This window comes from Parasteatoda tepidariorum, chromosome 4, assembly GCF_982258835.1.
Source record: "Parasteatoda tepidariorum strain Cologne lab strain chromosome 4, Ptep-v5.0, whole genome shotgun sequence".
Taxonomy (NCBI): Eukaryota; Metazoa; Arthropoda; class Arachnida; order Araneae; family Theridiidae; genus Parasteatoda; species Parasteatoda tepidariorum.
Genome location: NC_141758.1, coordinates 18,974,253 through 18,985,848, shown reverse-complemented (window position 1 = coordinate 18,985,848; position 11,596 = coordinate 18,974,253). Strand labels below are relative to the sequence as shown.

General features: G+C 32.9%; 1 protein-coding gene across 1 annotated transcript; it reads right to left on the bottom strand.

The window, feature by feature from the left end:
* Positions 1-1,941: 1,941 nt before the first annotated feature.
* On the bottom strand, positions 1,942-10,712 carry LOC147810767 (uncharacterized). The gene is made up of 5 exons (XM_087162074.1): positions 10,565-10,712; positions 6,550-10,108; positions 5,705-6,339; positions 5,356-5,515; positions 1,942-2,068 (listed from the first exon to the last, which is right to left on the bottom strand). The coding sequence occupies exons 1-5, from the start codon at positions 10,710-10,712 to the stop codon at positions 1,942-1,944; spliced, it is 4,629 nt and encodes a 1,542-aa protein (XP_087018200.1).
* Positions 10,713-11,596: the final 884 nt, after the last annotated feature.

Here is an 11,596-nt window from a genome sequence, read left to right as displayed (position 1 = left end):
TTGTCCGGGGTAGATTGGGGGATCACATCAGAAATACGTAAGTTTATATATCAAAACAGTATAATTAAAATCATTTCTTACGGGTCTGAAGTAGGGTTCAAAAATCAGGTCAGAATCATTAGTAAACTTAAAAAGATAGAAAGAATACCCTTATTGAGCATCACTAGGGCTTATAGAACCACATCAACATCAGCACTTCAGGTGTTGGCTGGGACGGTTCCGTTGGAGCTGATTATTCAGACAAATTCCGATATGGCTAATCTTTATTTACATAACGATAACGTTATAACAAAACCGGAAATCACGCCCAGACACCCTGCGGGGCTCATCTCTATTCCTTATAATTTTGATCCACCAATAGGCAATGATATAGAGATCTACACAGATGGATCGAGATTAATTTATAATAACGAATTCCGCGTGGGATGCGCCTTCGTGGTGTACGATGGGGCTATTCAAATAGATTGTTATACATATAGACTTAATAACTACTCATCCGTTTTTCAAGCAGAATTATGGGCGATTCTTCAGGCAATGTACTGGATAATTAAGAACAAATTAAATAGAGATGTTCATATTTTTTCCGATTCCCTTTCGGGATTACAATCACTGGCAAACCCCGAGGAAAACGATTGCTTAATTAAACTGATAAAAGATCAATATAAATCAAACATGATAATCCATTGGATTAAGGCTCACGTCGGACACCACGGCAACGAGGAGGCTGACAGTCAGGCGAAATTGGCCTGCCAAAGACCCGAAATTGATCTCTTTGACCAGAAGCCAAAAAGTTCAGTAAAGTTATCGATGTTCAAACGAAATATAAATCTTTGGCAAAATATGTGGGATGATGATCAAAACCAGGGCAGGCATACCCACCATCTAATCCCGAGGGTAAATTACCGTAAAATTTATGGAAATTTCTACTTGAACCAATTTATCACAAACCACGGAAACCAGGGTACATACCAATCCAAGTTTCACAATAAATCTCCCCTATGCAATAACTGCAAAGTTACAGATGACCTGGAACATATACTGATTCACTGCCCTCTATTTGATAACATAAGAAAAGCAAATTTCCCGGTAAACCTGACCTATAGCTCACTCAAACATCACTGGAGGATACCAGCTATGCAAAAGGGCATAGAACGAATCATCGAAAGCCACTTTAGCGCTGGCCTGCCACCAGACACGTCATAATAACGAACTCAGAACATTGACATCACGCACTGAAATTCAGACTTATCCAAACCCCATCAAACTTTTCGATTTGTTGTAAAGGTAGAAAGTTCCCTTTCCACCTACCCTGAGTTTTATAATTTAAATATAGGACACTTTGTGTATGGAATTAATATTTCACCTGCACTTACTTTCACATTTAAACTTGTTTGATACATGGATTGGATCAGCTTTCCATCTGTTAAAATTAATAACTTTGTACACCGAGTTAACTTTTCATCTGTTCAAATATCTGCTTTTTACATATCTTGCATTTTTACATTCTTCGTTACTGTGTTGATGGAGTCATCTTTTCATCTGTTTTGCTATCTATATTTTGAATTCAAGTCACCCTTTTTATTCCTCATTGTAAATACTCATCTTCCCTTTGTTTTTCAAACTGGGAATTGTTTTTATATTTTTAGTTGATCAATAAAATTGCTCCCCGGCTGCCCCCGACAGGGGGCGGGACGGGGTTAAGCGTTTCTGATAATTGTCATGGAACAACCGACACAGTCTCTGGGTTTACGACAACTAATGTTCAACTCCATAACCTTGTAATTTTTTACCAATCCAGAAGACAAGGAAACTCCTGGATCAGTACCCCCTGACGTATGATTTGAACATGAAACGACTTTGTGACTCTACTGATTTAATTTGCATCAGTCACAATTTACTACACAGGAGTCTTCGACCGGCGGGGATCGAAATTCAAGGATCCTACATCAAAACATTAAATATTGGTACTACCTGAATACTATCACAGGCAAAGCGGAACAGGTTGGCATTACCGTGATCTTCTACTTGAGAAGTGATGGTAAGGCGTCTTTGTAATGAGTACACAAGCCTGTTTATGCATGCATAACAACAAATAAATAAATTATTCAAAACGCAAGTCAAATCATGCTCCTTCGATCTCTCATGAACATGATCTCTGTCCTGATATTCTGAATTCCTGATGCTCGATACTTGAAAGAACCATTTTTTTTATTTCGAAAATAAGCAATATAAGAATAACTTATCAACTTAATATAGCACTTTCATGCAGTTTTCGGAATTTTTTCTGAATATAACATGTCTAATTAAAAATCACATGTCTAATTGCATTTTCTTTTCTAGTTTTTAATACATATATTTATCTTAAATGGAATATGTGCAGTCTTATTCATTTTTAGTTATTCTTTCTTGCGACATGTATTGTAAAAACTTTCAGTAACTAATTTTTGACCCGGTAAAAAGATTTTCGAAAATATTAGAAAACTTAGTTTAATACTCCATTGACGATCAATTAAGAAACATTCCTTTTTCTTTTCAAAAATGAAAAACTAAATCGCATTGAAGCCGATTCAATTTGAAAGTAAAGCTACCACTAAAATTGTTAAATTTTAATTTACGAGTATATAAAGCATGAAAATCAACATAACCGAAACTAAAAAATTAGTGTCACATCTTTTTGTCTACTCATTCTATTTCGTGATACCTTTTGATTGGTCAAGGTTGGCATACTCAGAAAAAAGCCATGCTGAAATTTCATAAATATTAAATGCATAATACTGTTATTAACAGCAAAAAAAATCCGAAAATGTTAAAAAATATTTAAAATTTATCTGAGGTATTGCGAAATGTTTCTGGATATTACAGAAAGAGGTTCCCTAAATATTTAAAAAATGTTATAAAATTTTCAAGCTCAGTAGGTACCGCATATATTTAGAAACGTTTAACCTCTTGGGGACAGGTGATTCAGAAAAGCATTCGTACTAAATCAGAATTAGGATGTAATTAAATAAAAAACGGTAACTTAAACGTAGTCGTTGCTAATTTGACAGACTTACTTTACTTTTATTTGAATTATTGTTAGTTTAATCATATACGTAATCAATGTTAGCACAAAGTATAACTAAATAATTTTATTTTGAACTACAATAATGAAGAATTAAATAAATCATACAATTATAACCCCGATCACAAGTAAATAGCTAAAGAATTTTTGAATTTACAAACATAATTTATGAATACTTTATTGTGTGGTTATATAATTATATTGTGTGAACACCGGTTATAAAAAATCAAGCACATTGGATACAATTCTCCCCTGTTTTTATGCACAATATCGCGGAATAAAAACCTCCTTCTCGCAGCTGTATTACACAGCCATTAGTTAAATAAACTTGGTTTAGAGCGAGTCTAAATTCTAGAGGGTCAGATCAATGGGAATCTTTTATGGAAGTAAAAAAAAATAGTTTTTATAGTATGAAACTTATTGTTATCATGAAACATTTATAGTTCCTAGAATTACAAGAATAGTTAATAATTTATTGTTTGCTTATATATATATATATATATATATAAGTCAAAAATATTTTTTTTTTAACGAAACGAAGAAAAATTATTCATGATTAATATTTTTATTAAAAAGCCTTAGAAATATTGAAAAGGTATAATCTCAACGTTACTACACTATTGTATTGATATATTTTGCTTTGGCAAATTAATAAAACATTAAAAAGTGCTTTTTAGTTGATATAATCATGTGAGCTGACGATGATATTGTATATTTTCCTTATTTTGTTTGTCGGCTTTTTAATTTTTATTTAAATCTTTTTTAAAAGTTTAAATTATTGAGAAAATTTTATTTATTAATAATTTTTCTTCTTCACTTAATAAAATATTGTTTTCTTTCCTATTTTATCTTATTTTATGGGATCTATGGACGAACAGCTTCCTTTTTAATCTCTCTTTACTTTTCTTTAATTATTTTTTTGTTTCTTTACATTTCATATAAATATATATCTGTTTGTTTCATGAATTTCTGCTTCATTACAACTGAGACAAATAGTGCATAACGGTTTCAGTTGGAGGTTCTGTATTGATAGATACAGAACCTCTAACTCTTTCGGAATATTAATTCGCATGTAATGTGTTTAGAGCATTATTATGATTTAACAATAATTACCATGAAACAGTTATAATAAATGCGGATGTTCGTGCATATCACTTTCAAGGTCGTATTGTATCAAAAAGCTTAAGAGAAAAGAGATTCTCTCGAACAAGTTTATTTTTTCCTCTGTATAAAATTTAATGTTTAATGCTTTAATGTAATGGTTATAAACACGGTACCTGCCTTTCGGCACTTGCCGCTTCATCATAATTTATTTGCGTAAGCAACGAGCGTATTAATCGTAATTTGATGATACAAAAGTTGTTCTAATATATACAAGAAAAAATAAAATCAAAAAATAGATACTGTGGAAAATAAAGTCCGATTGAAAAACGGATCCGAATAAATATTATTTACAAAATAAAGTCCTAATAATATATACAGTTGTAGGTGCTGATATCAAAAGATATATATAAAAATTATTTACAGCGTTTGTTTCGTTGAGTCGAATGAGTGACGGCCAATCAGAAGCGAGATAGGGTATTAGCTAAGTGTACGTTAAAAAACGTGAGAAAACGGGATATCGAACGGGAAGAGTATAAAATTCTAGTCCTAGTGTTTTGATTTTATTGGGCACCTGGTCCGCGAAGCGGCCCCTATCCCATTCATCTGGAATTTTAGAACAGTTTTGGTTGAGCAATGAGGTAAGTGTAATATTTGTTTATCTTTGCCTTTAGGTTGGGTTATTCAATAGTAATAGCCTGTCCATAATTGTAATGATTTTCCAAATTTTCCTTTTTTATATATTTATTAAACATTAAACAGAACAATAGGAACACTAAACATAAACACAAATAAACATAAAATTTTCCTGATTATGCATTATATATTCAAATCGGATTTTTCCGATTCCACGAGATGTTTATCTCGCCAGTTCAAGATTCATTCTGATTGAATTCTCCCTCGGTTAGGGAAGACGCCTAGTAGAAATCCCTTTTGTGGGGATTTAACCTTATTCGTGGCTTGAGTTGTCACATCCTCCCGCCCCGAAAGAGAGTTCAAAAACAATTTACAAATAGAATTTAAAATTATACTAATACTAATTCCACATTAAACTACCAAATTAATAATTCACGACATAAATAATGAATCATACAAAAATTTATGAAAACAATATCAGCAAAAAAAAACCATAAAATTCGAATTAGAATAAAAACAGTCACTTATTCATAATCAACTAGTGATTTGTTACTCACTCATTTGATGCAATTTCTAAATTATACAATAACTGTACTGGGCGTCTTATGACCCCTGAAGACGTTTTCACAGAGACTGATCTTACCTTGCCATCTCGACCCTTGTGGCATTCAAGAATTCTTCCTAACTTCCAAAGTTGTCTTGGTATTTTCTCGTCACCTATTAAAACTATATCATTTACATTAAATTCAATGTTTACATTTACATGTTTGTTGAAATTTGCACCTTTTAACAGAAGAAGATATTCCCTTTTCCATCTTTTCCAAAAATTATTTAGAATCTTTTCCCTATACAAAAATCTTTTAATCAAATCCCTTTTACCTTTAAATAATTCAAAATTTGCATTACCTGACCAATTAGGTAAAGCTGTTAATCTTCTTCCAGTTAAAAAGTTAGCAGGAGTGAGAGGGAATGGTTCATTAGGTTCATTATAAACATACGTTAATGGACGCGAATTAATTATAGCTTCAATTTCTGCCAAAATAGTTTGCAATTCTTCAAATGAAACAAATGATTTCCCTAAAATTTTCTTTAATGCGATTTTTGTTATTCGAACCATTCTCTCCCAGTATCCTCCCCACCATGCAGCACGTTCAACGATGTACTGCCACTCTATACCCCTTTTGCTAAAATAGTTCTGAACTTCGAGTTCATTAATGTTCATGTATAGTCTCTTGAGTTCAATGTCAGCACTTTTAAAAGTTAAAGCATTATCAGAGTTTACAATCCGGCAAATGCCTCTTCTGGAGATAAATCGTCTGAATGACAAAAGAAAATGTTCTGTACTTAAACTCGACACAACTTCTAGGTGTACTGCTCGCGTTACAGCACATGTAAATAATGCGATGTAAATTTTATCATGGTCCTTTGAGTACACAGGACCAGCAAAGTCGATGCCTACAACTTCAAATGGGTTGGCTTCACAAGTTCTATTTGCAGGTAATGGAGCAACTACCTGAATTCCATGTTTAACTTTAAATCGTCTACACTTAAAGCACTTATTCAAACAAGTTTTTACAGCTTGCCTCCCTCGGATTATCCAAAATCGTTCTCTCAATTGTGTAAGTGTATCCGAAACACCAGAGTGACACAAGTTTTTATGTTCTTTAAATATTAAGAGTTCTGTAAATTTTGTCTTATTTGGGATGATAATTGGGTGCTTTGATTGAACATCGAAATCTGAATTCTGTAACCTTCCTTTTAAGGCTATTAAATCATCAGCTGACAAAATTGGATTTAAATCGTATAATTTCGAATTTGGATGTATGGGACTATTGTTTTTTAAATCCAGGTATTCCTTTTCAAATTCAATTCGTTGCACAACTTTAATCCAGTAAGTTTCCGCGTTGGTTAGTTCACTCGCTGTGATTGCTCCTATTCTCTTTTCATGCGCTGCCTTACAGTTATGAATGAAACGAAATATGTATCCTGTAATTCTAAAAACTTTGTTAAGGTCACTATAATTATCAAGATTCAGTAACGGCTGAATAGATACAGTTTTTAAATGTAAAGTTACAATTTTTCGTCTCTCTCCTACAACGTTATGCAAGTCAGGACAAGAGGCGCTTTCATCGTATGGGATATTCCTTTCTTTTAGCCATGGAGGTCCCGATAACCAAACAGTATCGTTTAAAAGAGCTTGTGCATTCATTCCTCGTGTAAGTTTATCTGCAGGGTTATCTTTTCCGCTACAATGATGCCAATGATCTGGATTGGTTTTTCCCTTTATTTCTATCACTCTGTTTCTAACAAACTGCTTCCAATCATCGGATTGTCCCTTGATCCAGTGTAGGCAAATTGTAGAATCTGTCCAGTAAAATATTCTTTTCTCATTTAACTTAGAGAAAGTGTCTTTAAGATAATTTCCAATTCTTGCGGAAATTAATGCTCCCATCAGCTCTAACCTCGGCAAAGTAAGCTTCTTTAAAGGGGCTAGGCGAGATTTAGACATTATAAAGCTCGTAATATTGCTCATCCGGAAATAAGCTACAGCTCCATAACATTTAGGACTTGCATCGGAAAAAATATGAATCTCTAACGACTCCCAATCCAGTTCTTCGAAATATTGCCTAGGTATTTCCAAGTTTCTAATTATCTTTAATTCGTTATACCAATCAATAAATGTGTCCTTTATTTCAGTGGGAATACACTCATCCCATGAAATGCCTTTTTCCCAAATCTGTTGTAACAAAAGCTTTATTCTAATACTGAAGGGGTTCATTAGTCCGATGGGATCAAAAAGCATACCGCCTGCTGCCAAGATAATTCGTTTAGTTATCGCCTTGCACAATCTCAGCTTTTCAAACTGTCGAATGTCGAATCTAATGTTGTCCTCAACATTGTTCCAGATAAGTCCCAAAATCTTTAAAGGTACGCCTAGTTCTTGAGATGTTTCTCGGCAATCTATAAAAGCTTGTTTCCATGCTTTTCTAAGAATCGGAGAATTTGTTGTCCATCTACGTAGATTCATGCTAGCTTGTTCAAGAATAAAGATCATCTCCTTACTCAAACGAAAGGCATCCTGCACGTCAGAAGTTCCGTCGATCATATCATCTACATAGAGTTCATGGAGCATTTCACACGCTTCACCGTAGTCTTTGCGATATTTCTCTATGTGTAATCTTATTGTTGCTGACAACAAAAATGAACTACACTTAACTCCAAATGTAACTCTTTTGTATCGAAGAGTTTGGATATTGTGATTGCTGAGATCGAGATTAGGACCCTTTTCTTTTATCCACAAAAATTTTAAAAATTCTCTATCTTGTTCTGCGATCCCTACTTCCAAATATGCACGCTGAATGTCAGCGCAAATTGCAATTTTGTGTAATCTGAACCTCAAAATAATTTTTAGTAAATCCGGGTTTAAGTTTGGACCGCAATCTAAACAATCGTTTAATGACAATTCCCCTTTACCCTTTGAAGATCCATCGAAGACTACCCTAACCTTTGTACTGTCCTTTTGTTCGCGTACTACAGCGTGATGTGGGAGAAAATAACCTGTATTTATATTTTTATCTAAATCCATTTCTACCCTTTCAACAATTCCTTCCCGTACGTGCTCGTTTATGATCTCATCGTATTTTAAATATAATCCCTCATTTTTCTCGAATGTTTTGTTTAAACTAAATAAACGACGTTTTGCAATTTCATAATTACTATTCAATTCTCTATTATCCGCCCTCCATAATAATCGAGTTTCGTATCTTTTATTTGAATATGTTGTATTTTGTTCAAACGATTCCAAAATTTCCTTATCTGACGGAGATAGTTCTTTATATGCATTTATCCCGATTGCTTCCAATGACCACAAATTCTTAATCCTATCACAATCTAATTCTTCATTTTCAACAAATAAATGATTGACTGGCACCTCCGGTGAATTGGATTCCTTGTCCTGTCCTTGTAGTAAAGCTCCAAAAATACTATCCACTGCGATCAATCTTTTACTAATTCTTACGTTCCTTTCACCTAAAATTTGTGATATGTAATCCGAACCAATTAAAACATGTATTTTATTGGAGGTACTAACATCAGCTAATTCAATCCCCATTTCTATAGCAATATTTCTAACCCATTGTGACGGAATGTTAATTTGTGCCGAAGTAATCGAGTCGATTACCACCGCTTGTATTTTTATCTTTCGATTTGAATTTTTTATACTTTGTAATGTTAATTCGACCACATCATATGTGCGCTTTTCTGCGATTTCATTTCCGAATGTATAAATAATTAATGATTCTTTATTAATCACTTCTAAATTTAATGACTCAGCTATTTCTCTCAAAACAAAAGATTTATTCGCCCCTCCGTCTAACATGCAACGCAATTGAATATTAACTCCTTGTTTTGTTTTGCTTTTCGCCGAAAAAGTTTGCAATAAGATTGAATTAGAAGCGCTCCTCTTTATTTTATTTTCTTTAGAAGAAAGAGAAATCATAGACGATATAGCATTTTGAGTTTCTGGGATTCCCCCTTTCCCCCCTTGCACGGCGTCAACCGCTGGCGCCGAAACATTTTTTCTTTCATTATGTTCGTTCCCATTACAAATTAAAGAGTTATGAGAAGAAGAATTACACTGTTTGCATTTTTGATAATTCCTATCACAAAATTTACTTAAATGATTTTGAAAACATATAAAACATAAGCCCTTAGACATTAAAGCTTTCTTCTTCTCAAACACATTTAACAAGCAATCGTGACTCATATGATTTTTAGAACAGAAAATGCATTTTAAATTATTCACATGTCTATCAGAATAGGAAGTATTAAAGTTTCGCTTTGAATTGTAATTTGTTTTCGCGTAAGAGTCAAATTTATGAGGGTGTGAATATCGTTCTTCGACGTGTGTAGCTAAAACTGCGGCGCTAGATTTATTGCCTAAATAATCATTCCTTTTGGTGTTCGAATAATGAGGCCTATTAGGGTAACTTTGATCTGTTTTATTTTTAAATGAATAATCTCTAACAGTTGCATTTTTAGGATTCGCTAATAATAATGCTGCTTCTCTGCAATTTACCTCATCTTTAATAAATTGAAGCAACAAAGAAATATCGAATAATTCACCTGTTTTACGTTGCCGATTAAAATTTAAATTCAATTCCTCGGGTAATTTTTGTAGAATTACTGGGCATAGGAGATTACTATAAGTTCCTGCAGCTACTCCTAATGATTGTAAAGATCTAATTTGGATTTCTATTGCGTCATACATTTTTCTTAATCCAACAATATTATTACAAGATTTAACAGGATCTATTAATAACAGTTTATGCATATGTGTTGACATTATAATATCAGTTCGCCCAAATCTATCTTTCAGCAATTGTATTGACGCGTCATAATTTTGATCCGTAAGTGAAAATCCCGATACTGCACTTAATGCAACTCCTCCTAGATAGGATTTTAGATATGTAAACTTTTCTATTTTCGATAATGAAGCATTATTGTGTATTGCAACTTCAAAAGAATTCCAAAAATCTAAAAAATAACTACAATCACCGTAAAAAGTTTGAATATTTAGTTTCGGGAGTTTGAAAATATTTTTAGTTTCGTTTTGAATGTTAGAAGTATTTTGCACGTTATGTGGTACAAACTGAACAGAGTTATTTACATTTGCCGCGACATTTGTCTCGCTTATCTGAATTACACCTTGTGGTTTAACAATTAAATTTTCTAAATTCCTTTCTATTTTCGATTTCGCTTCAATACCCTTATCTTTATATTCTTCACTTAAATCTATTTCAGCTGCCATATCCTCTATTTCAATTTTTAACTGCACTTCATCATCAGCTTTAATTAAATCATTTAATTTTTCTGTGAGCTGAGATTTTAAGCTCAAAAGCTCATTCACTTTCATTTCTTTCGTGTATTCATTCGAAATTTCAATTCCTATCGTATTTTCTATCTTAGTTAAATGCTTACTAAATGAAATTCTTAACCTTTTTCGTTTTTCCTTAATTCGTTCTAAATCCATTTTATATATCAATAAATTGGAACAAAGAAAAATGGACCTACCTCAAATCTCAGCGTTTCACTATCTGAAGATATTTTTATCGATAATGTTTATTCCGTGCCAATTAATGAATGTTCGTAATTCATAGATTTCTCGTAATAGTTTCATAGATTCGTAATTCATAAATCACCACAATTTCCTAATTCCATACTAGATAACGTCCGTTGGTCACCAAATTGTAATATTTGTTTAACTTTGCCTTTAGGTTGGGTTATTCAATAGTAATAGCCTGTCCATAATTGTAATGATTTTCCAAATTTTCCTTTTTTATATATTTATTAAACATTAAACAGAACAATAGGAACACTAAACATAAACACAAATAAACATAAAATTTTCCTGATTATGCATTATATATTCAAATCGGATTTTTCCGATTCCACGAGATGTTTATCTCGCCAGTTCAAGATTCATTCTGATTGAATTCTCCCTCGGTTAGGGAAGACGCCTAGTAGAAATCCCTTTTGTGGGGATTTAACCTTATTCGTGGCTTGAGTTGTCACAGTAAGCAGGCAATGGAGTTGCTTTTATGAATGTTTCAAGCTCTTTGCTTGAATAACTAAATAGGAATCAAAAATAAGTTGAGCAGCTTGCTCTAAACTGTGTTTGTTTGATTTTGGAGTTGTTCAGAATTGTATCAGCATGAGTAAACGTTATTTTCAGAAAGGTTGATGAAATTATTTGTTTTGAGAGTTATGATATGAGGTGTCGGAGGTGAAATGTGCAGC